The 27,148-nt window shown below is 41.5% G+C and overlaps 1 protein-coding gene across 3 annotated transcripts in view; it reads left to right on the forward strand.

Moving 5' to 3' along the window:
* The window catches only part of SUSD1 (sushi domain containing 1), a 79,005-nt gene that overhangs the window by 13,116 nt on the left and 38,741 nt on the right, over positions 1–27,148 (forward strand). For 2 of the 3 annotated variants that reach the window (XM_084899202.1, XM_084899203.1), the window contains exons 2-6: positions 3,148–3,261; positions 3,941–4,096; positions 13,876–14,028; positions 14,653–14,832; positions 25,326–25,505. In XM_084899202.1, the coding sequence (XP_084755328.1) occupies positions 3,148–3,261; positions 3,941–4,096; positions 13,876–14,028; positions 14,653–14,832; positions 25,326–25,505 (783 nt within the window). The remainder of the gene's footprint in view (positions 1–3,147; positions 3,262–3,940; positions 4,097–13,875; positions 14,029–14,652; positions 14,833–25,325; positions 25,506–27,148) is intronic. The other variant, XM_084899204.1, reaches the window with a different exon arrangement.

A 27,148-nucleotide genomic window follows, 5' to 3' on the forward strand; every position in this document is an offset into this window, starting at 1 on the left:
GCATCTATTTATTTATTTATTTACTTATATTTTTATTGATTTCAGAGAGGTAGGGAGAGGGAGAGAGAGAGAGAAACATCAATGACGAGAGAGAATCATTGATGGGCTGCCTCCTGCATACCCCCCAATGGAGAAAAAGCCCTCAACCTGGGCATGTGCCCTTGACCGGAATCGAACCCGGGACCTTTTAGTCCACAGGCCAATGCTCCTTCCACTGAACCAAACCAGCCAGGGCAGGATCCACTATTTTAAAAGTACTTCCAGAATTTTGGTTGCATGTGATGATGAATTGACAGCTTCCCTATGGAACTGTTTTAAAATACTGTATTATGTGTCAAAATGTCCATTGTTTACATATATTTAACCCGTATTGACGTGCGTTTAGGTAGGAGGCTCGTTCTCGCTTTGGCTTTGTCTGTTATCCCTGTTTTCAGGAGCTTTTCTGGCCCATTTTCTCCCCGTCGTAAAACTCCATCTGATGCCCGGGTTAGGGAGAGGAGTCTGGGTATCTAGCTACTCCTTAGACATATTTTCACGAAGTTCCTTGAACTTTCAGGCTCTCCCTTCGGAGGTACTCAGTGACCCTAATTCCCGAGTTTTTCGGGAGTGGCTTTTAGTTCTTCCTCTGTCAGGCAATTCCCATATGTCCACTTCTTCCATCTTCTGCTATCATCTTTCCTCCCAAGCTCCACACTTCCTAGTCCTTGTTGTCATTTCATGGGGGTGGGATTGAGAGTGTATTAAATCTGTAGTATTTAACTTTTTTCTTTCATTTGTAATTTAAAAAAAATGTTTTATGGCCCAGCGGGTGTGGCTCAGTAGCTGAGTGTCAACCTATGAACCAGGAGGTCATGGTTCGTTCTATTCCCAGTTGGAGCATGTGCTCAGGTTGTGGGCATGATTCCCAGTAGGGGGCATGCCTTAGGCAGCTGATCAGTGATTCTCTCTCTCCCTCTCCCTTCCTTTCTCTGAAATCAATGAAAACATATATATATATTTAAAATATATTTTATTGATTTTGTACAGAGAGGAAGGGAGAGAGATAGAGAGTTAGAAGCATCGATGAGAGAGAGTCATCGATCAGCTGCCTGCTGCACACTCTCTATTGGGGATATGCCCGCAACCAAGGTACATGCCCTTGACTGGAATCGAACCCGGGGCCCTTCAGTCCCCAAGCCGACGCTCTATCCATTGAGCCAAACCGGTCTCGGCAATGAAAACATATTTTAAAGAAATGTTTATGTATTTTTCTTAAGTTTGTGCACACTCTTTTTTACTCCCTCCTCAGTCTTACTTGAGTTTGACTACTTTATTGGCCTTTATGATGCACTGACTTTGGGGAAAGATTTTTTTTTTTTTTTTAATGAATTTGAATATATTTTCTAATTTTTAACATCTTTTTTATTTTCACTAAATCCTAACCCTCCCCCCATAAACCTCTATTTTGTTTTTTCATCTTTGTTAAGCTTCCTGCATTAAAATTCTAGGGTGTGTGTTTTCCCTAGCTGTCTGCTTTGCTTTCTCTCTTTTAAAGCATAAAAACATGTAAAACTCAAATTTTCTAGAGTAGACAACTTTTTATATCTGGTAGTAAACATTTCAATTTTTATATCCTCTGTGTCCCAAGAATTATTTGGGAAGAGTGTTCTGTTGTTGCAATTAGGTTTTCTTATGGGTGCACTAGTCTTAAGTTTTATTTTGTAGTTTTATGACATTCTTCCATGGTAGTCAGATAGTAGGACTTCTGCAACTTCTACTTTTTACAAATTTGTTGTATTTTTCTGTATGGTCTGGGTCTGATAAATTTTTTTTTAAAAAAACTTCCATGGTGAACTTGGTATTAGTAATAAGTCGTGGGTTGTCTCGTTTCCGTGTTACCTTTTGTTTAAAAAGCAAGCAAGCATGGTTAAGAATATTGAGAAATCTCCCTGTCTCGGTTGATTTCCTGCCTGGAGTGGCCCGAGGGCTGTCTTTATTACCAGGGAGTAATGGGGCCGAGACTGAGATGAAATTCCATGCGAAAGGTTCTTCTTACGGGGCCACTCCTGAAATTACAGACACTGATTGTGCAACACGATAGCTCAGCAGCTCCGGGTAGAAATTCTTGTTTTATCTTGGGCCATATATCACCATCTGATAGATTTGGATGTTTCAGGAGTTTTAGCCCCAAACCTTTTTGCTGCTTATCTAAGTAACTGGGATCTGGTCCTCCTGCGGGGACCCTGCTGCTATCTCGCTGGCATTGTAAACACATTCACTTTTTCCCTGAAAGGAAAATGGATAGGGTAATAGAGATGTTTTCCTACCCTCCATTTGCTTTCTGCAGTATAGCAAGGAGGATTATAGGTTCCTCTCTTCAGTTGGTCAATCCAAATAGAATGCTTACACTGTATAAATAAAGACATATGGGCAAATGACGTAGTCATTTCATCATTCCAAGCTGGGAAGACAGAGCTGGGACAGAGTATTATGACAAGTTAACGTGGTTGATGGGAGAATATACAGGTGTTAGGGAAACACAGAGGAAGATACATTTAATTTTCTTTAAGAATGAGGGGATGGGGAAGATGTCAGGGAGAATATGGTGTTGAAGTTGGGTCTTGAAATAGGAATAGGTGCTAGGCTGGACAGAGATGGAGGGATAGGCATTTTTGTTTGTTTGTTTGTTTGTTTGTATATATGTGTAAAAGAGATGAGAAAGAATCATTGATCGGTTGCCTCTTGCATGCAACCCCGCATGTGCTCTGACCTTCTAGTTTATAGCTCGATACTCAACCACTGAGCCAAGCCGGCTGGGGGGAATAGGCATTCTAATAGAAGTATGAGTGGATAGCATGTATGGGAAAGAAGGGTTGGTCTTCTCCCCAGAGAATCCTGTGTATGGCCTGGGTTTGGGAAGGGGGAAGCTGGAGGAGTTAGCCTCCAGTCAGGCCATTAAGAGCCTTGATAGCCAGGTAGAGGAATTTGTACTTTACTCTGTGGGCAATGCGTAGTCAACGTAGGTTTTTAAGGAAGGGGTCAGTTCCTTTTCAATTTTGGTATTTAAATTTTGGTTCTCCATCATAAATGTTTACTACCCAAAATACAATTCGTCGAAAGTAGGTAATGGAATTTTCATTTTTCTGAAATATACAATTTGTGATTCAGGTTTAGACATCTGTGCCACGTGCCACGAACATGCCACTTGCAAGGAAAGAGAAGGGAAGAAGATGTGCATTTGCAAATATGGATTTGTGGGCAATGGGAGGACTCAGTGTATTGGTAAGTGCTGAATCCTGTGTTGAGTTGAAAAGTTGAAGAAACAAGATTCTTTAGTGCTAAAGAGTTGATGTCCTTGGGAAGAAAACATTGTTATTTTTTTCACTGTTTTTAGTACAAGAAGTTTTGTCAATTATAATAACTCTTTGTTTTAGTGTTTGGATATATCCTGTCTCTAGGGTTTCCAAGAAAGTATCCCTCATGTTAGAGGTCATTGAACTTGAATTTCTGGAAACTCTCTGGCCCGCTACAAATTTGAATTGTGTTTCGGGTCTTGAATTTAACTTAGTAACTTAAGTCAATATTGAGTTTTCTTAATTTGTTTTGATATAAAACTACTTATATTAGTATCATGAGAAAAAAACACACAACACAATTGCCTATTAGACTTTTTGGCTAATTGATGAAATACTATTGCTTTGAGTCTCATGTCGAGCAGAATCCATCCTCCATATTGTGTGTGGTTATGACCTTTTGGAGTCTTGGGTGACTTAGAAGAATGTAAAGACCTTTAAGCTAGAAGCATTTGAGATTATTTTTTGCCTCATGTGGCTCGCAAGCCGCAGTTTGCCGACCAAGGTCCCAGAATATTGATTCCCGAGTTCACAGCACAGGACAGTGGGGTGTTGAACGTGGCATGGACTGATGGCCTTTCCCGGATGTTGTCTCAATGTATCAACAGATAAAAACGAGTGCCAGTTTGGGGCCACTGTGGTCTGTGGGAACCACACATCTTGCCACAACACGCTCGGAGGCTTCTATTGCATCTGCCTAGAAGGATATCGAGCCACAAACAACAACAAGACATTCATTCCCAATGACGGCACCTATTGCGCAGGTATTCAGAAGGGGCCGTGGCCATGGCAACTGGGTGGTGGCAGGACAGAGTCCAGGATTCAGGAGAGGGAGAGGGCAGGGCCAGGATTTAAGGGAGGGACTTTCCTGTAAGAAAATTTGTTTTTTGTTTTGTTAATCCTCATCCGAGGATTTTTTTTTTTTCCATTGATTTTTAGAGGGAGTGGAAGAGAGAGACATCGATTGGTTGCTTCCTGCACATGGCCCAACTGGGGCCAGGGATTGAACTTGCAGCCCAGGTACGTGACCTTGAATGGGAATCAAACCTGAGACCCTTCAATGTGCAGGCTGACCACTGAGCAATACCAGCCAGGGCATATGAGTGATATTTGGACATAGCCTGAGTATTAGTTAGTATTAGAGAATTAATGTTAATTTTATTAGGTAGGATAACAGTAGCATTTAGGATAATGTTCTTATTTGGGGAGAGACATGCTGAAGTATCTGGGGTATTATTATAAAGTACCTAGTGTTATTTATTAGATATGTAAGGTACATTAAATATAAATAATTGTTCCTTTTTGGGGGTGTGGGTCTATGGGAGTTCAGTGTAATGTTCCTTTTGCTTTTTAAAATATATTTTTATTGATTTCATAGAGGAAGGGAGATGGAGAGAGAGGTAGAAACATCAATAATGAGAGAGAATCATTGATTAGCTGCCTCCTGCACACTCCACATTGGGGATTAAGACTGCAACCCAGGCGTGTGCCTTAATTGGGAATCAAACCGTGACTTCTTGGTTCATAGGTTGATGCTCAACCACTGAGCCATGCCTCCGGGCAGTAATGTTCTTTTCTTGTTCTGTGTGTTTGAACATTTTCATAATAAATAACAAGGAGGGGCCCTCAGAGATGGTGCATCACCTGCAGGTTCCTGTCACCCCAGATGGGCTGTTTGTTCTTGGGGTGACTCTGGCATGCACCAGCTTGTGCACGTGGTCCCCTAAGGTCCCAGGGGGTGGGCACCTCGATGCTGGCTCCCAGGAAGTCAGAGCACTCACTGCTCCTATTAGAACCGTGGATACACCTCCCACAGGAGTAAGTGAGGAGTAACTTTTGGAACCTCAGTAGCTTAGAGGGTCAGATTTCTGGGCATACGTTGGTTGAATACAATGGGGTGGGTCAAAATCCTCCTAATTTTCAGTGGCCCCTGCATTATCTGCCCTCTACTTACATCCTGCCATGATAGTATAGCTCTTTGGTTTTCTTAGAAAAATCTTTGAATTGTGATGAAGAGAAAAGGCAGGAAGGGACTGCTGATTCTAAGATGGGTTTGTACAGACCTAATGACTGCTTAAAAGCTTTATTATTTAAAGGTTTCCAGGGAAAAGAAAGGGAGAGGAGAACATGGCTTCTTACCCAGAACCACAGGTTCTGATGTGCTGATTCATTCTCCCTCTTGACCTGTACCAAGGTGAAGATCCCTCCAAGGGTCCATTTGATCCATTCTTGTCACAGATGAGCATATTCCTTCAGAAAAGGCATCTGATAATATCCTGTTGTTTTAGGTAGCAAATTCCCTGCCACATGATTGCAGAAGTCCAGTGTTGCAGGATTAAACTAGGTGGGTTTAAAAAAACAGGTACCAATTACCTTAGCTGATTTGGCTCAGTGGATAGTGCATTGGCCTGCAGACTGAAAGGTCCCGGGTTCAATTCTGGTGAAGGGCACATGCCTGGGTGTTGGGCTCGATCCCCAGTGTGGAAGGCAGCCGATCAGTGGTTCTCTCTCATCATTGATGTTTTTATCTCTCTCTCCCTCTCCCTTTCTCTCTGAAATCCATAGGGGGGGGGGGGGGGGGAAGAGGCAGCAATTTAAAAAAAAAAAAGGACCAATTTAAAACAACCTTACAAGATGATGAAGATCTGGCATTCAGTTCATTCGATACACATATCTCATGCTCTTCTGTGTGTTAAGGCTATGCTAGTGAGAGGAGATACAGGCAGCTAATTTCAGGATAAAGTATCAATGATATAGGTAAGCAAAGGGTGCTTACTGAAAGCCATAATCCACAGGGGCACTGTGGGAAGTGGGGAAGGGAATGGAAACCTTACTGGAGGACATGATATCTGAAATTATGTTTTCAAGGTTGTGGAATTTGCCAGGAAAAAAAAAGTTTTAAAATATGTTTTATTGATTTTAGAGAGAAAAAGAAAGGAAGGGTGAGGGAGAGAGGAGGAGGAGGAGGAGGTGGAGGAGAGAGAGAGAGAGAGAGAGGAATATGAGTGAGATACATTAATGGAGCCCGCAACCCTGCCTGACCGGAAATTGGAAATTGAACCGGTGACCTTCCGGTGCATGGTCGATGCTCAACCACTGAGCCACACCAGCTGGACACCAGGAAAACCTTTTATAACTATATCACTATAGTTCTCAAGGATATAGTCTACTTTAAAAAAGTAGGAGGGGGGGGGGGAAACATTCATGCAAGGGTTAAATAATTGTCAGCCTAATAAGAACCAATCCTCCTGGAATAATAAATCTGATCTCAGCCCTGCTTCTATTTATTCTACTTCTACTAATTATTTAGTGACCTTTCTTAAAAAAAAATTGAGATATAATACACATACCACAGAGTTCACCCTTTTGAAGTATACAGTTCGGTGGCTTTTAGCATATTCACAAAGCTGTGCAACAATCACCGCTATTAAATTTTATACCATCATCTCCCCTCAATGAAGTCCATTGACAATCATTCATTCACATGACCTTTCCTCTCGAGGTCTCCACTTATCGCTTGGCGTCAGCTGATGGGTTACTTCTCTTGATGATACTGAAAGTCAGAATCACAGTTGCCACAGTCTGTGGATATTAGCTGGGGCAGAGGCTTAGCAAGTTTTGGGGTATCAGCAGTTAGCCAGCGTTTGCCTGGAGCCACAGGATGTGAGTCAGAGCTCTTGCATTAGGAGAATCCTGTGACCAGATGTTTCTCATGCTTGGCAGAGCTCAGGTCAAATTCAGGGGCTGGCTGCAGGTAGCCCCTTTGGCTGTCACCAAGGACGGATGGCGAATGGGTGCACGGGTTCTAGTGCAGGGGTTCTAGTTGTGGAGAGCCTACAGATGTTCTGACCCCCAGGGCTGCCCCTGAATGACTCCCGGGGATCATGGGACCTTTGCCATGCGCCACACCCAGAGGAAGAAGCTCCGGGGCACTTCCAGGGTGAGAGTGCTTTCACTTCGGTGGGACGAGGCTAAGTAGAGAGAAAGGAGACTGCTGTGGAAATAAGGCCTAGGGCTGGCATCTCCCAGCTTATGGGGCCTTGGGAAAGAACCTGGGGTATCCATATCCTAAGGTTTGAGTAATGAGCAAGAAAGTGAGGGGAATGTTAGCCTGCAAGCGAGAACTCAGGAATGCCCCCCTGGCTCCCAAAGAGGGCAATGGTGCTAACTTAGTCAAGTCCTCTGACGTTTTGAGATGCAGCTTTGGTGTAACTATATTTTGATCTAAAGTTCACTACCTGAACACTTAAGGCCAGTGTGTTTATTGTATGTAAATTCTAAATCTCTTAAGAAATAGTAGGGATAGATATATAATACCTTTTAAATTAATTGTACAGGATTTATTATATGGCTGTTCTATGCTATTTAACGGATATTCCCCATCCCTACTGGGGTTGTTGTTTTTCTATTGTGAGAAATGCTCTAATGTTCAATCTTGTACTTACATCCTTACAAATAATTATCTCCCTATTATACATTCCGAAAGATGGTTTCTGTGCCAGGGGTACACATTTTACATTTCGATACGTAGTGCCAGACTGCCTTCCAGAAAGTTCACAGCAATATTCTCTCTGACTGCTACTCACTTCATGAAGGTGTTCCAATTCTTCATATCCTTGCCAACACCGGACAATATTAATAAATGGTGTGCGTTTAAAAGTCCTGATTTTAAGTGGGTGTATGTTTTCCTCTAACGTGGCTCCCCACGTAAGATACAGGCTTCCAAGCTTAATCTGGCATTTGAGCAGGGAAGGTGGCAGGAAAGAAAACAAATGCATTCACTTTCCAAGTTGTGAGGGAATAATTTTTGTCTCGTCTTACTTCTTGGAGTTAGGAGGGTCTGGTTCTTAGGTGTCGATATGGAGAAAAGTTGGCTTTGAGAGCATGTCCATGAACCTGAAGGTTCTGGAATGCATTTTTCTCGTTGGGTCCATGCTAAGTCATCATATTTCAAAGGCTTCTCAGGACATGGGCTTGTGTTGGAGGGGCAGTCACAGGCTTGCTTCTTCTTAAACTTTTGCCTCTTTGGCCCTCTTGTTCCAGCTAAGGGCCCTCCGGGTGGGTTTTCTGCTCCGTCTTGGAGCAGTCAAGTCCAGTGGAACAAGCCATGTGGCCACTCCCCAGACCCTCTCACATGGCTCAGGCGTGGCTCAGGCTTAGGTATGAAGGAGTGGCGTGTGCCCCAGGCAGATCTGAGTCAGTAGAGAGGCAAGCTTCAGTCGTGTATTAACTAACAAGTCTTGAGGACTTATGGGCTGCTGGGTACTGTGCTAAGTGCTTTCCACACGTTTTATTTAGTCCCCACAGAAAACCCACGATAATTAGCTTCATTTTGCAGAAGTGGTTTAGAAAGGTTAAGGAACAGACATTAGTACATCTTGTAAGTAGCATGAGGAGTTCTCAAACCTGGGTCTTTCTGACTTTCAAACCCATGCTATTAGTTGAAAGGGCTAAATATAGAACCCCAGGGCCCTGGGACCAGGTCAGAGTGTCCTGTTCAGTTTTGCTACTTTCTAGCAAGAAATAGTTCTGCTGCGGATAAGGTTAAATATTCCAATATATAGAATAGGACCGAGGAAATTTTCCCCCATTGATTAGTTAAGTATATTAATAAGGTTGCTTAGAACTCTTTTTCTAAGGAACATGTACAGCCTTGGAGACCCCATGGAATTTATCAGTGTGTGGAGAAGTTGTTCTGATAAGCTTAACAGGTTCATCCAGCCACGATTCTAGAATGGGTGAGAAAAGGGATGGTTTGTGAGCATAAAAGGTAACAAGGGATTAGAAGTTAAAATCATGCATATTCATCTCAGTGATACATAGTGGATATATCTAGGCTTCATTAAAGCAGTGGATGATATCTTTGACAATGTCTCTGGACGGGGAATTATTGATTGGATGGTTATATACAATTAGATTGCAATGGGAGGGACAGTGTTACATAGTGGTTAAGAATATGGTCTCTGGCCCTAGCTGGTTTGGCTCAGTGGATAATTGGCCTGTGGACTGAAGGATCCTGGATTCGATTCTGGTCATGGGCACATGCCTGAGTTGAGGGCTTGATCCCAAGTGGGGCTTGTGCAGGTGGCAGCCAATCAATGATTCTCTCTCTCCCTCTCCCTTCTTCTCTGAAATTGATGTTTCTTTCTCTCTCTCCCTCTCCCTTCTTCTCTGAAATCAATATATATATATATATATATATATATATATATATATATATATATATATATATTTTAATGGTCTCTGGAGCCAGATACCTGGCTTCCCGCTACTCACCTTCCAAATTTAAGTGCAATTATTCCACTTCAGGTGCTTCATCTGTAAAATGGGGTAACAATAGCATCGGCCTCACTACGTTATTTTGAAGAGGAAATAAGATGGAAATAATCAGTAATAAGTAATGAGAGTTTAGAACAATGCCTGGTATGTGTAAGATGACATGCAGGAATAGTTATTAACAATCATAACAATTATTTTTTTAACATGTCCTTATTGACTTCGGAGAGGGAGAGGGAGAGGGAGAAACATCAGTGATGAGAGAGAACCATCAATCAACTGACTCCTGTATGCTCCCTTCTAAGGATCAAGCTCACAATCCGGGCATGTGCCCTGACTGGGAATCAAACCATGACCTCCTGGTTCATGGGTCAATGCTCAACCACTGAACCACATCATCTGGGCATAATGATTATTGTTTTTTTGTTGTTTTTTTTTTAGAAATATATTATTTTTAAAAATATATATTTTATTCATTTTTCACAGAGAGGAAGAGAGAGGGATAGAGAGCCAGAAACATCGATAAGAGAGAATCATCGATCAGCTGCCTCCTGCACACCCCCCACTGGGGATGTGCCCGCAACCAAGGTACATGCCCCTGCCCGGAATCGAACCCGGGACTTTTCAGTCCGCAGGCCGACACTCTATCCACTGAGCCAAACCGGTCCCGGCCATAATGATTATTGTTATGAGGTTGTTGACTGTACACAAAGCAAACTAATTAATGACTGTAGTGACTTATATTCAGCACTGATCAGTACCTAGGAACTCCAAGACTTTTCCATGCCACTGCTGCTTAGCCACATTTTTGCCCTGTAGTTATTTGTACTATTTATTTTTAGAACTCTACTTAAAAAAAGAAAAAAGAAAAAAAAGACAACCATCAATTCCCACTATCTTTTGAGGAGTCTGGAGCAGGTGGGCAGGCTGGAAAATCATTTCTGTGACAAAGCCAAACGTACACACTTTACAAATTCCTCAATGGGATAAAAAAAATCTTGATAAGTTAAAACGATGGATCAAATCTAGAAACATGTTGTATTCTGCCGTGTTGAAATCATCTCTAAAATTTGTCTTAGAGAATGAACTTATTTATTTTTAAAAAAAATATGTTCTTATTGATTTTAGAGAGAGAAAAGAAGGGAGAGGGAAAGAGAAAGAAACATTGATGTGAGAGAAACACATTGATCGATTGCCTTCTGTATGCACCTTATCTGGGGACTAAACCAAAACATGGCATATGCCCTAACTGGGCATCAAACAGGCGACCTTTTGGTGCACGGATCATACTCAACCGTCTGAGGCCAGAGCTATTTGATGGTATTTTTATTTTAAGAATCCTTTCTTAACAATTGCCAAAAGTATCATGGTTTTATTATCAACAGTTGTTGAACCCTAAGTGTTACTTGTTTCATTTCTCAGCACTTCTTGTTGTGTTTTATTATGTCTTTCTCTTTCTTGACTTTGTTTATTCTGATGTTTTTCGCTGGCTGCAATATTTTCTCAAAATCTTTTCCAGAAAAGAAATGTCAATGCTATGATACCTGGTATCACTCATGGTCTGAAAGGTCATTCCTTTGTTTAAATATAGCATGATGTTCTGCTCCATTTTTCTTAGAACTCTCAACATTTCTCCTTTGCTATCTAGCATTTAGTGTTTCAGACAGGAAGTCCTAGGTCAGATGGGTTCTCTTTCCCTCATATATTACTGTTCCTTTCCCTCAGAGAGTAATAGTTTCTTCCCTTATTCTATGAAATTCAGAATTACTTTCTTTTTTTCTTTTTCTTTTTTAACATTCAGACTTGTTCGTTGTAAAAGCTATTTGGATTTGAATACATAAACTGAGGATTTTTAAAAATATTAATTCTTATACATTTACTCCATTCTCTTCTGCAATTCCTCTTAAATGAATACTGATGGTTGCCAAGTGGAATGGGGGTGGTGTGGGGAGATGGCAAAAAGGAACAGTATAAAAAGTATAATCTAAAAAAAATTAAACGGATATTAAGTATTTTGGATTTATCTTCATGTGTTTTTTTGTACTATACTCTGTCTCACGTAATTTATTTTTCTATATGTTTTTGGAGAATTCCTCAAATTGGAATTTGCACATTTATTTTTCAGCATTGACTGAGCTATTATTCAGTGCCTCCATGGATTGAGTTTTTATTTTTGGCGTTCATATTTTGTTTTTAATTTTCTAAGTCTTCAGAGTTAGGTCCAGAGCAGGCACAATGTAACTTCTGCCCTGTCCTATTTTTTTTTATTATTATTATTTTTTTTTATTGACACAGTTTCTTCTAATCTTGTTTGGACTTCTGCATCTCTTAGTTATCTACTACTGGTACTACATTAATTCTAGTCTCCTGACTCCCAAATTTAGTGGCTTAAAACAGCAATTTTATTATTTCTCACAATTCTATGGCTAGGTAGTTTCATCACGTGTGTAGACACATTCAGCTGGTGGCTGGCCTGAGCTGGTAGGTAAGAGAAGGCCTCTCCCACGTCTGGGGCCCTCATGCTGATGGTCAGTTCTCCTCTATGTGGCCCTCTCTTCAGCTGGAGTCTCATCCTAGGGCCCCTCTGAGTGGGCTTTCTCCCAAGTAGAATAGCTGGATTTCCTAACAGCATGGCCACTGGATTCCAAGAAAGAGAAAGAAGCTGCCAGGTGTCTTCAGAGTTAGTCCAGAGCAGGCACAATGTGACTTCTGTCCTGTCCTATTGGCCACAGCAAGTCCCACGGCCAGCCCAAGGGAGCCACACACTTGTGATGGGAGGAGTGACTTGCGAGAAACAGAAGAAAAATTGTTTCCAGCCATTTTTGAAGACAGTCTCCCACAAAGAGTTCCCTAAAGTTTGAAGCACAAAATGTGTAGGTGGCTCAGAATTGGTAGTTTTTCCCCTGAAATCTAGATAATTTTATTAACCAGTGTCACCCCAGTAAATTCAAGAATAATTATGAAAACATTGGTAGCTTGTATGGGCTCCTTCAGCAATTGAGTGAATGACTGGTTCCCAAACAATGACCGATGGGTGATGAAGTATTCATTGGTCTAAGACCCAAGAACGAACAAAGAAAAAAGGATATAGTGAATTTCAGTAAAATCCCAAACAAATGTAAAAGAATTTTGAGATTATTTTCTTCCTTCTTTTAGGAAATTATGCTGCTCATAGTTGTTTTTTTTTTTGTTTTTTTTTTAAATACGTATTTCTGTCAAAATAGAATATTGGCTGCCCCATACTAGTGTCAGTCTTCCCAAAATGGCTGGTCTCTGAAATCCCAGACTTCCTCCATGCTGCCCCCCTTATGGTTCTTGCATAGATTTTGGGAAATGTGCCACCTCCTTTAAGATGCTTTGTTTCTCCAAGTAAAATTGGTGTATGTGTTGCTGAGGGAATTCCTTAAGTCTGCAGTTTTGTTCTCTCAGCCAGATCAGGGTGGGGCTGGGGGCTGCTGACTGGCAGAGAGGAATCTTTTTCAGACTCTGGATTACTTACCCCTGTACTTGCTACTTCCCATAATCCTTAGTCAGGGGGAGTCTGCCAAGAAGCCCGGCTTTCCTTTCTCGAAGCCTGTTTTAAGGCCCTGCTATCTTGGTAAATTTAGTGAGATCCTTCTGAAGTATCTCCTTACTATCCTATGTTCATTTTTGAAAACATTTTTTCACTCTTGTCTAAATTATTTCATATTTGTAGTTCTTTAGATATTTTTAGCATGAGATTGAGGCCATTCTTATTTTATAGTAACTGAATTTTTAAATCCTCACCTTTTTATATGAGGGTATGTTTTTATTGATTTGAGAGAGGAGAAGGAAGAGAGAGAGAGAAACACCTAAGTGAGAAACATTGATTGGTTGCTTCCCCTACTAGTCCTGACCGGGAATCCAACACACCACCTTCTGACGTACAGAAGGATGCTCTGACCATCTGAGCCACCCAGCCAGGGCTGACATTTATTAACATACTCTTTTTTTTTTTTTAATTCATTTGACTTGGTCTCAGTCAGTTGGGGATGGATGGCTGTTGGTTTTTCTAAATCCCCAGAACAAGGTCACAAGTACTTCTGAGCACCTCTGAGTGAAGGATACCCGAGAAGACCCCTTAAGAAAGTAAAAATAAAATTCATGATACTTTTGCACACAAATGCACCCATTTGTAAGCGTAGACTGAGAATGTGAAAAATGGTGGTCACAGTGTCATCCCCCCTCCCTCATTTTTTCTTCTTTCTGTTTTTCTCTCCCTCTCCTATTTGGGATGGGTCTCAAGACATAGATGAGTGTGAGGTGTCCGGCCTGTGTGGGCAGGGAGCACGGTGTGTGAACACTCATGGGAGCTTCGAATGCTACTGTATGGATGGATACTTGCCAGAGAGTGGCCCCGAGCCTTTCCACCCGACCAGAGATGCCACGTCATGCACAGGTGGGTTTCTGCGGAAGAACGCTCGGAAAGGGAGTTCCCGTTGGTGGTGATTTTCTGCAGCCCTCACCTCTGTCTGTGGGTCTCTGTTGGGGAGGTAGGTGGAGATTATTACAACCTATGAGATAACCAAATCACCTAATGAAGATAGAAGGGGTTATGTTAAAAAGCTAAAATTACTAAACTTTGGGGATTTTTAGCAGCTAATAGATATTTTGATGGTAACCATTAGGTTAGCTTGTAAAATGTTAGGCTGATCTGGTAAGGACCAGCATCTCAAAAGTGACCCTGAAAATGATAAAGGCATATATATATCTGAAGGTGTTTTGCAATCTAAAATTTTCACTTCACTGGACTAGGATTCTTTTTAGTTAGTTTGCATTAGTGAAGGTTGATTGCCGAATTCGTTCAGCTTTGTGCAAGTATAGATGCCATTACCTATGGCAGGTCAGAAGACTGAAGAGAGATCATCCTTGGAAATATGCGCAAAAGTCATGTGGAAATGAACCAGCCTATTTAGCATGTGGCTGGGGTCTGTGTGTGTAGGGAGGGGGAATGGGGTAGTGGTAGAGATTATGAATTTTAGAGATTCACAGAGTAATGCATTTGACATTCATTTATTTGCAGAAATAGACTGTGGCACTCCTCCTGAGGTCCCAGATGCCTATATTATAGGCAATTACACCTCTGGGCCTGGCAGCCAAGTTCGTTATGCTTGCAAAGAGGGGTTTTTCAGTGGCCCGGAAGATATAGTTTCAAGCTGCACAGCCTTGGGCACATGGGAGTCCCCCAAATTAAACTGCCAAGGTGAGTTTTCCAAAGGTTCGGGTTCACGGCTTATACCATATTGAGATTTTCGTAGTTCTCTCTTCAATTTCTCCTTGGGCTGGTGGATGAATGGAATAAACCCAATAATTCCCCCCCCCCCCAATAGGTTTTTAGTTAGTTCCAGGAATAGTATCCTCTATCATCTGCAAATAATGATAATTCCATCTTCTATTTTTCAACTTTTAAAAAAGTTATGTTTTTCTCTTGGTCACTTGGCTAGTGTTTTCAGAACAAAAATTTAAATGTCTGTGTTGACTTTGAATATTCTTGTCTTATTCCTAGCTTTCATGAGTGGTTTCACTGATGCTCTTGGCTTTTGTTGTTATGTATATCTTTATTGTTGCTGTTAATCTTCACCCAAGGATATTTTTTCCCACTGATTTTTTAGAGGGAGTAGAAGGGAGGGGGAGAGACAGAGAAAGAGACACATGGATCGGTTGCCTCCCTCACACCCTTCCATGCTCCTGACCAGGGTGGGGGATTGAGCCTGCAACCTAGATATGTGCCCTTGACCAGAGTTGAACCTGAGATCTTTCAGTCCGTGTGCCAATGCTCTATCCACTGAGCCATACTGGCTAGGACTACGTACACTGAGTGGCCATATTATTATGATCTCTGAACGTATAATAATCTGGCCACTCAGTGTCTGTATATATGGATATATGTGTGTGTGTGTGTGTGTGTATGTGTGTGTGTGTGTGTGTGTGTGTGTGTGTGTGTATGAATTTTTTTTTTTTTTTTTTAGAGTCCCGGTGCATGAATTTGTGCATGGGTGAGGTCCAGCCAGCCTGGCCAGGAGGAAGGGACATGAGCGGTTAGCTGGCCTGCCTGCTGGTCAAACTCCTGATTGAGGAGACAATTTGCAAATTAGCCTTTTATTATATAGGATATACACTCCCAAATATCTATCAATAGGAAATTGGTTAAATAAATCAAGGCTTATACATAAAATGGAATATTTTATAGCCAATAAAAATTATGTTGGGGAAAATATTTATTGACATAGGTTAAGCATTAATAGTATATTGCTAAGTTGCAAATTATATGAATAATATAATCTGATTTTTGAAATAGTTCATATATGCTTATGAAAAAGTTTAGAAGTCTATACATCAAAATATTAACAGTGGTGCCCTGGCCAGTTTTGCTCAGTGGAGCAGACTGAAAGGTTGTGTGTTTGATTACCAGTCAAGGGCACATACCTCGATCCCTGGCCTGGGTTGGGTGTAAATGGGAGGCGACCCATTGATGTGCCTCTCTCATATCAATTTCTCTCTCTCCATTTCTCTTCCCTCCCCTCCATTCTCTCTCTCAAAAAAATCAATGGATGAGGATTTAGAAAAATGTTAACAGTGGTAATTTGCACTGCGGGTGGGTAGGTCCTGGATGATTTTTTATATCTTATGTACTTTCTGTATTGAAGGAATTTTTAACATATAACAAAGCCTAGTTTTTATTGAATTTATTGTATAGCTAAGTAACTCAGTGATGTGCTTGGCTGAGTTAATCCTTTTGCTACTCTGATTTGTGATTTCAGGCTCTACACACATTTTAATAGTTAATTATCATCCTGGGGCATAAGAAATTCTAAAAGTATATTTTAGCTCTAACATCTTTCAATAAATCAATTAAAATGCAGAACTTAGATTAAAATGTGTCATAATGCATATCAAAGCACTCCCTAAAGATTTATACAGGAAACCCCAACTAAAACAATTTGTATTATACTTTGGAAATTGGATTTCCATCTGGATTACTGGACTGAGAATACAGAAGGTTAGATAGATAGAGCGTGCTTGTTATATTCCTCTGAGAACTGTTCTTTAGAAGATCTTCCCTTCTTTCCCGCCCCTAATAACTGCTCTCTGCCTGCTGACACCCTCCTCCGCCTCCCCCATGCCACCACATGGCTGAGGCTTCTCAGAGCGGTATCTGCCCCTCTCTAAGCACACCCCCTCTTACTTACCCTCCAGTCTGCGTGGGGCCTCTGGGATCTGGGCCAGGTGCCAGCCAGCACTGTATTTTTAGCTCCTATGAAGCCACAGGAATTGGGAATTCCACTAGGAACACAAGCAGTCTGTGAACTTGGATGCTGCGGAGGAGCAGGTACTTGTGAAGGGAGCAGCTGTGATTACAGATGGCAGCATTTGTGGCCCAGAACAGGCTTTCCCAACAGAGAAGGTACAGTTGGTGGACCTGTTGTTCACGTTCTTCCAGTTTCTGTGTCCTCGGTGGCTGTGCTGCCTTGGCAGGGGAGCCTGTGACAAGGGTCCCCCATCCCACCGGGCCTCAGAGCTGGAAGTGAGGAGGACAGGTCCCTTGGTCCCCTCTTCTTTGAATTTTTTTTTTTAAATATATATATATTTATTTATTTATAAAATTTATTTTATTGTTTAAAGAATTACAAATGGTATATTTTATTGATTTCAAAGAGGAAGGGAGAGAGAGAGAGAGAGATGGAAACATCAATGATGAGAATCATCGATCGGCTGCCTCCTGAGTGCCCCCTACTGGGGATTAAGCCTGCAACCCTGGCATGTGCCCTAACTGGGCATCGAACCGTGATCTCCTGGTTCATAGGTTGACACTCAACCACTGAGCCACACTGGCTGGGCTGGGGTCTCATCTTTCATGTAGGTAGGACTTGATGGAAATATGTGGCTGAAAGGATAGTATTTCTACCTTGCATTCCCTACATTTTGTTATGGTTACTACTTTTTTAATTTTCAGAAAAAGATGCAAGTTATGAGTGGCAGCTTAAATACCAAGCAAGCCAGGAGCTAGGTGAGGGAATCACTTGGTCCATGTTACCATTAACAACAAAATGGAGTCTGGTTCTCCTGTTACATACGATAGATCCTGTGACTAAGAAAGTCTGGAGTTGGGAGGAGAGAAGACAGCTAAGCCCTTGTGCTATCCAGGGGCACACCTAAATTTATGTGAGGAGGACAAGCAAAGACGAAGAGAGTTTCAATGGGGACAGGGGTGGCTCCATGGAGGTGGGGATGTTGGTGCTCTTCCCTGTGAGGTGTTTGCTTCCTGTGTGAGAGTCCATGGAGGAAGGGTGGTTTGTAGTGTGGGCACACCGTGGGGGGGTTCTGGGGACATCTGTCATCCAGATGTGCCCCCTATCTTATGGGCCACATCTTCCTTTCGAGCTGGGAATTCTTACTGAACAGTTCTCTTAAGAATCCACTTTGAGGCTTGCCCACTCCAGCCCATTGCCCAGGAATGCATCTCTTGAAACATAAATTGAATTATTCTCTCTCCTCAACTTAAAACTCTTCTAAAAACATGGGAATGGCCACTTCATTTAGAATAGAATCCAAGCTCTTATTCGTGGACTCAGAAGTCAACAGGGGTTTGACCGCTTGTCTTTTCTGCGGGTTACATCTCCCATCACCCTTTCCCAGCCAACACGCCAAACTCTGACTGGCTTCAGGGCCTTTGCACCTGCTTTCCCTCTACTTGACATACCAGCCTCCTTACGTTTCTTAATTATAGTAAAATACGTGTAATATAAAACTTGAACCATTTGTAAGTGTGCAATTCAGTGGCATTAAATACGTTCATCATGTCGTGCAACCATTTTCAGAACGTTTTCATTATCCTAAACAGAAACTCCGTGCCCGTTAAATAATAACTTATGATTCCTGTCTCCCTGTAGCCCCTGGTAACTTCTGTCGTACCTTCTGGCTCTGTGAATTTGTATTCTAGGTACCTGATGTATATGGACTTATACAATATTTATCTTTTGGGCTTATTTGACATCACATAATGTTTTCAGGGTGCATCCATGTTGTAGCATGTGTCAGAACTTCAGTCCTTTTAAAGGCTGAATATGATTTTATGGTATGTGTAGACTACCTTCTGTTTATTCATTCATCTGTTGACAAGGTCTCCCTGTGCTTAGCATTATTCTCATCTTTCAATTTTTAGCTTTAGATGCCATCTCTGATATTATTTTCTTTCTTAGCACACAACGTGTAAGTATATTATAATTATTTTTGTGGTTTACATCAGTCTGCACTGTAGATCTGGGAGCGCAGCGACACTGTAATCTTCTTCAGCAGGTTCTGTCCTGCACCTGGCACAGTGCCCGGCATACCTGAGGCTGGTGGATACATCCTGTTTTTCTGTGATGTCAGTGGTTACTTCTCCACTTTCGTTTCTGATTTTATTTATTTGGGTCCTCTCTGTTTCTTGATGAGTCTGGTTAACAATTCAATTTTATTTATCCTTTTGAAGAACCAGCTTTTGGTTTCATTGTTTTTTGTTTTTTTTGTTTTTAATATAACGGTATTTTATTGATTTTTAACAGAGAGAAAGGGAAAGAGATAGAGAGCTAGAAACATCGATGAGAGAGAAACATCGATCAGCTGCCTCTTGTACACCCCCCACCGGGGATGTGCCCACAACCAAGGTACATGCCCTTGACCGGAATCGAACCTGGGACCTTTCAGTCCGCAGACCGACAGTCTACCACTGAGCCAAACTGGCTTCAGCTCATTGCTTTTTTGTTTTTTGTTTGTTTTGTTTTTAGTCTCTATGTTATTTATTTCTGCTCTAATCTTTATTATTTCCTTCCTTCTACTTACTTTGGGCTTTTCTTGTTGTTCTCTTTCTAGTTCTCTAAGTTGTAGGGTTAAATAATTTATTGTTGATTTCTCTTGTTTTTTTTTAAGGTACTTCACTCTCAAGACTGCTTTTGCTGTGTTCCAGAGATTTTGGGTTGTTGTGTGTTCATTTTCATTTGTTTCCAGAAAGTTTTTGATTTCTTTCTTGATCTCATTAGTAACTTATTCATTGTGCAATAACATGCTATTAAGCCTTCAGGTGTTTTAATGTTTTGGCGTGTTTTTACTGTAGTTGATTTATAATTTCATTTCAATGTGATCTGAGCAGATGCTTGATATTACTTAAATCTTCTTGAACTTGTAGAGACTTGTTTTGTGTCCTAACATGTGGTCTATCTTTGTGAATGATCCATGCGCACTTGAGAAGAATGTATATTCTGCTGTTTTGGGGTGAAATGTTCTATAAATGTCAATTAAATCTTTGTGATCCAGTGTGCTCTTTATAGTCACTGTTTCCTTGCTTATGGATGCATCCTGAATCCTCCTCAAAAGGTGGTGCAGACAAAGGCAGACATTGTGGTATTGACTCTTGCATGGCTGCCCCAGTTTATCCTGTGGCAATTCAATTCCTGTCAAGAGCATGAACCTCAGTTGAAGGCTTGATCCCTGGCCCCAGTTGGGGCATGTGCGGAGGCAACCAGTTGATGTGTCTCTCTCATCAGTGTTTCTCTTTCTCTGTCTTTATCCCCCTCCTTTCCACTCTGTCTACAAATCAATGAAAAAAATATTCTTGGGTGAGGATTAGCAAAAATAAAATAAATTTCAAGATCTTTCTGAAACTTCCTATCATAAAGTGGGAAGGTCAACAATTCTTCAGCTTTCACTACCTAATAGATTGGCTTTTGACTCAAATAGTCTATTTACAACTGGAATGTTAAAATGAAGAATTTTAATGATTTAAAAAGAAAAAAAGAAGATTCATATGTATTAAACCCTATTGTGGCAGTTTCTGAAGGGTTTAGATTCTATTTCCATACCAGATACTATTTGTTGACAATAAATGTTATGGAAATTTTTCTTTTGTTTTTCTCCAAATGAGCTTTCTCTATGTGAAGGAAATGTTTTGTTAGTTGAGGCTAAGTTTGTGGAAGACTTTAGAATATAGAGTACATCAAAAAATATTTTTTCTTTCACTGCCTAAGGCAAATGGACTCTTTTGGTGCTAATGAGCTCATTAGCTTAGTCTCAGCAGTTAATAAGCTACTCTTGGGAATCTGCTTTTGTGGCACACTGAAACCCTCCCATTTTCCTTTGATGGTTATGATAACATTTGCTAAGTTCAAGTTGCCACAGATTGAGACATTAGATTTCAGCCTCCAACATCGATGATATATGTAATTTAGTGCCCAAGTGATCCCGGAATGAGGGTCAAACTATATTGGCCAAATTTGAAACATGCCATAAAATGCATGACACTGTGTCATAAAGTTACACTTTGACCCATTCTTTAGCATATTTTTTACATATAAATATCACTGAGATTCATGTTCACAATATTAATTACTCACATGAATACAGGGATATTGAAAAAATATTGGATATAGACACAGCCCACAAAGAGCTTACCATTAAGAGGAGAAGAGAAAATTTTTACAAATGAAATAAGAGAAGTAAGTATAGGTAATAAGTGCTCAATTATCAGATCCAGGGGATCAATATAGATCCTCGTGGAGTCGACCTAGACTCTTACAACCTACCACATTATACTAATTTCCAGGTGTTACATAAAGCTTCTGATTTTAGAAGGTTAGAGACTTCCTTCTATTATTGCTGAGCAAAGAAGACAACTGACTTTAATGGGATCTTCTTCAGTTTTCATCCTTGTTTCTGTTCCTTTGCCAAAGCTTTTCATCTAGCAGTTTGTCAGGGATGGTTGTGTGTGTTTTCCAGTCAAGATCAGTATGTGAAATAGGTCTATCATTTATTTCCCCAGCAGTTGGCGAAATGCCTGCCTCAATTTATAGACCTTATTGGTCTCTTTTTCCTCTTCTTTCTCAGCTTAGTCTTTATTGGTCTCTAAAACAGTATTAGATAAAGCCTTTTATTACTACGTGTGCTCTGTCACCAGCTACCTTATTGCGCTGACTGTATGATAAGCAGCAGGCACTGTGGGTGATGTTGGTGATACAGTGAGTCATTGATTAGATGCCAGATTTCCTTCTGGAATATTTTCTTGGGTAGAGTAGTAAAGCTAGCCATGTGGGCAAACATTTTCATCTTCGAGATATGAAATAAAGTTACAATATAAATGTGATCCTTGAAACTGGCACAGCACAACCCCCCTCCATCATCCCAGGGAGAACTGTTTTAAAGTCAATCATTTGAATAAAATCACAGATAATAGAATAGTAAGGAAATATTCCCAGCCATGTTCATAATTAGTGGACTGTATTCCTGATGCAGTTCCAAACATTACTTAATGATATAATTAGCCAGACAAACGTGTGCTTTAATGAATGCATATGCAGCACAAGGTTTGTGCTGCTTATTATTTTCTTTCCTTTGGATAGAAACTGTTTTTTATTATTGTTGTTATTCTTTTTTGTTAATCCTCATCCAAGGATATTTTTTTCATTGAGTTTAGAGAGAGTGGGAAGGGGGTGGGGGAGAGAGAGAAGCATCTACGTGAGAGAGACACATCAACTGGTTGCCTCCTTTACGTGCCTCCTTGAACCTGCAACCCAGGTATGTTCCCTTAACTGGGAATCGAACCTGTGACCCTTCTGTGCATAGGCTGATGCTCTAATCATTGAACCACAACTGCCAGGGCTCCCTGTGAGGGTGAGAGTCTGTGGTTTTCATGTAGAACTATATTTTCATTACCTATTGCAGCCTCATTGGATTGATTTTTGATTATTTCTTAACTAGAGGCCCAGTGCACCCAATTCGTGCACTGGGGGGGGGGTGTCCCTCAGCCCTGCCTGCACCCTCTCCAATCTGGGATCCTTGAGGGACATCCCTCTCACAATCCACGATTGCTGGCTCTTAACCACTCACCTGCCTTCCTGCCTGATTGCCCCTAACCACTCCCCTGCCAGTCTGATTGGCCCCCAGCTGCCCTCTCCTGCAGGCCTGATTGCCCCAAACTGTCCTCTCCTGCCAGCCTGATTGCCCCCATCTACCCTCCCCTACTGGCCATCTTGTGACAATGTGGGGATGGCCATCTTTTGATGACATGAAGGCGCAAGGGCCATCTAGGCTTTTATTAATATAGATAGGAGTCATCTGCTTTCTCGGGTACCTTTTGGTCTGAGTAGAAGTGGCAGTGTCAAGATTGAGAAGCCATGGGTGCCCTGAAAGAATGCTTTTTAAAAAATATATATTTTTATTGATTTCTGAGAGGAAGGGAGAGGAAAAGGGAGAGAGATATACAAACATCAATGATGAGAGAGAATCATGGATTGGCTGCCTCCTGCAAGTCCCCCACTGGGGATTGAGCCCACAACCTGGGCATGTGCCCTTGACCAGAATCAAACCTGGGACCTTTCAGTTCACAGGCCGGCACTCTACCCACTAAGCCAAACTGGCTAGGGCTTACCTATGGAGGGTTCTCTCTTTTCCACATCCAGCGTGGCTAGAGAGCATCCGGTTCCTGAGTAGGGGCTGCTAGGGATTGAGAAAATGAAAGAAAGAGACAGACACAGAAATGAAAAGAAAAGCTGGGGCCTGGAGGGACCGCTGCCCTCTTCTGATGGAGAGACAGGGACCCAGAGCCAATACAGCGTGTTTATTTTATACCCCAAATACCAGGAAGTTTTACTGAAGGACAAGGAAAGGGGAATATGTGCATTCTTGTAGCTTCTTTGTAAATCGTCACTTCTGGGTAGGCCTTAGTCATATTCATTCCTGGTGCTTGGCTGGATTTACATAATAAACCCCATGCCCCAGCATTTGGGCAGAGATGAAGGTCAAGCTGACAGCACTTCTGCCTTTTGGCAGAATGTGCTTCCAGCAGGCTGCTTTGCTTCACCCTGGATTCAGCTGACAATTTAAAGAAATGCCCATGTGCCTTCCCAGGCGCTCTCTGCACTTACCTTCTGCACGCTTACCCCTTTAGTATCTGTGCTTCTCCCCTAATCCAACTATCTATCACTGAGTTCCCTCCCCAATATCTCCAATGTGCTGTTTAGAATTTCAGCTTCAAGGCCAATAGACCTGCTTAAACCTATACCCTCAATCTCTTCACTGATGCTCCATCTATTTCCTGCTGTAACTGAACCCTGGCTTAAACTAGAAGATGTTTTAGGTGTCAACAATGACTGGGCAGTCTTATGAAACATTAACCACCTGTTCTGTTGGTTGCTCATTTACACACAAATATACTCGTGTCTTGGAATGTTTGGGGCCAATAAATGTCTAGAGGCTTGATGCTGGGAAAGCATAATAAGGGCCAAGAGGTCTTGTGTTTGGTAAACATCTATGAAAAGGAGCCAGATCTCTGTGAGCAGACATGGGACCTGAGAGGTAGATAGGGTTGGAGGATTTATGAAATGACCACCTCATTCTGGTGCCATAACTGCCGCTGATTTTATTGGAATCTGCACTGACCAGAGACTAACTCATTTTAAAAAATCTCAGAGCCGGGTCACTGGACAGGTGGGTTGAGCTGTTATATGAAGGGTTTTGAGATAACTCCAATGACAAAAGGTGAGAGAGGCCTCCCTCAAGGAAATAACTGGGTTCTGCACCCATGGTGAGATGGAGAAGAGTGTGATTCCATTAAATCCACCCTTTCCGTGTCAGGAGCTCATTTGAGAGAAGCCACCTAATTCTAAGGCTGAGAAGAGTGGATGAGGAGTTGGAAACAGATCATATATTTTTCTCTATTTTGAATGCTTTATCTCAATGAATGGACTTATGTTTTAAAAACCTAGATATTAGGAGTGCTTACTTGACTTGGCTTTCTACAGTTGGGGAGAAAACGAAATATCAGAATGGGTGCCAAATGTCATATTTTTCTTTCTTTCTGTATTTAGGTATAACTAGGACTATTGGTTACCTTTGTAATTATTAGACCATTTTATTTTGTATTTTATGTTTATGATGCTTTCTTGAATAAAAGTATATCTATGCGCTCCCCACTAAACGAGAAATGTAGCATGTTTTATTTCTTCCCTTCACCTCTCTGCTCAGATTTTGTCCAAAGAGTTTGGAATTTCATTTTCAAATTATTAATTGTGTTTTTGTGGTTTTTTTTTTTTTTTTTACATTGTTAGCTTTGAATTTTTTTTCCAGAAAAGATACACATGGATTCCCCCCCCCCCCGCCCCCTAATTGTAGAATATCTAAAAATGACTTTCTTTTACTCTTATGTTAAGTAGCTAGGTCTAAACTGGTAATGTCCTTTTCCTGTAAATACTTCCTCCATTAATTTGCTTTAAAAAGTTGATATATATATATGTGTGTGTGTGTGTGTATATATATATATATATATATATATATATATATATATGTATGTATAAAATTTAATATTCATTTAGCAGCAAAACTCCTACAATTGCATTATTGTCTAATTAAGAGCTAATGATTTGAAGGTGCATGGTAAAAGGTACCAGAAAGTCTTGATATTTAAAAGAACTCTGAGATGGATTATTTCATTGACCAAGGAAGTCTTTATAATACAAATAATCTTATAATTGGAATTTTTTTTTATGCACGTGAGTTTTTAAATTTCTGTACTTCCGAACAATCTTACTTTGTATACCTGCAATTGGACTCGTGTTTTCTCTCTTCCCAAAGGTGGCCTCTGTCGTTGCTAGGTGTTTATTCCCACCATATGAACTATGGGGATAGAACTCGGGGTCATGACCAGCGCTGTGCTACCTCCCCTTGCAGAGATCAACTGCGGCCGCCCTCCGGAAGTGCAGCACGCGTACCTGGTGGGGAATCCCAGCTCCGGCCTGGGCAGTGTGGCTCACTACGCCTGTCAAGAGGGCTTCGAGAGCCGCGGAGGAAAGATCACGTCCGTTTGCACCGAGGAAGGCACCTGGAGAGAAAGCACTTTGACATGCACAGGTAGAGACTTTATTCCGCGGGGGTCCTGTTTGCTAGAAGGGAAGGGCCAGCGGAGTAACGGACCTAAAGCGGTTCCATTGCTGCCTCCCTCTGTGTGCTGCGCGTGCCTGGCTATGCCCTTTGCCTGGGTGGGCCTCTGGCTTTAAGCTTGTCAGCTAAATCCTGGAAATTTAGAGGGTGGATTGGGATAGAACATGTCGCGCTGCCATCTTTCGAAGCTCCTGTTAAATCACAGTGACTCCTGCCTCCTCAGCTTGGCAGGCTAAGGAATGTTTCTCTCTGAACCGTTTCCTCAGGGGGCCGTCCCTGAAAGTCCTCACTTAGCCCATGTTGACAGCTTTTCAGAGAGGAGGTGATGTAAGGAAAAATGGGTGTTTAATGTTTATTTTTATCGGTGGTAAAATACAGACAACATAAAATTTACCATCTTACCCATTTTCTAAGTATTTCCACGTTGTTGTGCAACTTATCTCCAGAACTTTTTCATCTTCCAAAACTGAAACTCTGTGCCCGTTAAGCAATGACTCCCCACTGGCCCTCCCCATAGACTCTGGCACCGCCATTCTACTTCCCGTTTCCATGAGCTTGACTAATTTCGTTACCTCATATAAGCGAGACCACGTAACATTTGTCCTTCTGAGACTGGCTTATCTCACTTAGCATAATGTCCTCCAGGTTCATCCATGCTGTCCGAAGTGATGAGATTGCCTTCTTTTTTGAAAGCGGAATAATATTCCACTTGTGTATCTATTATGCTGTATTTATCCATTGTTGCTTCCACCTCTTGGCTATTATGAATAATGCTGCTATGCACATACGTGTGCAAATACCTCTTTGAGACCCTTCTTTCAATTCTTTTGGATATATACCTCCAAATAGAATTCCTGGCGAATGGTTTTGAGACTTCTGTTCAGATTCTAGAAGTGCCACATATTAAGCTGTGTGCCATCTGGTAAGGCATCATTTGCCCTAACCCCGAGTTTCCTCAGCTCTAAAAGTGGGAAAATACAGTCTGCTCTCCCTGCTTCAAAGAGTTACTGAGGGGGAAGCAAATGAGATTATCTGTGGGGAGCAGTTTGAAAAGTTTAAGGCACAGTGCACGTGTCAGGTCGTTACTGAAATTATTCACCTTGCTTAAAGAGGCTCTCCTGCCGAAACTCATCGGCCTACAGATTGAAAGGTCCCGGGTTCGATTCCAGTCAAGGGCATGTACCTTGGTTGCGGGCACATCCCCAGTAGGGGGTGTGCAAGAGGCAGCTGGTCTATGTTTCTCTCTCATCGATGTTTCTAGCTCTCTGTCCCTCTCCCTTCCTCTCTGTAAAAAAATCAATAAAATATATTTTTTTAAAGAAAGGAGGATCTCCTGAATGACAAATGCTTTATCTCACACCTGTGCCCCCAAGAAGCAGGGTGGGAAAAGGCGATGATTCTCACCATTTGTGATGGTTGGTCTGGGCATGTGACAAATGGCTGGATGACTCTGGGAATGGATTTCTAAATGTTGACTTTCTTGGCTCCAAAGACAAAGCTTTGAAGAGTGGAAATCTCTTCACCTGGTCTCTGGCTTGACTTGCAGCAGAATTAGGATAGAATGTCCCGAGTCTCGCCCATCAGAGTTTTCCGTAGGAAAGTCTAGCCAGAGA

Source organism: Pipistrellus hanaki (assembly GCF_964339955.1).
Source record: "Pipistrellus hanaki genome assembly, chromosome: 11".
NCBI classification, from domain to species: Eukaryota; Metazoa; Chordata; class Mammalia; order Chiroptera; family Vespertilionidae; genus Pipistrellus; species Pipistrellus hanaki.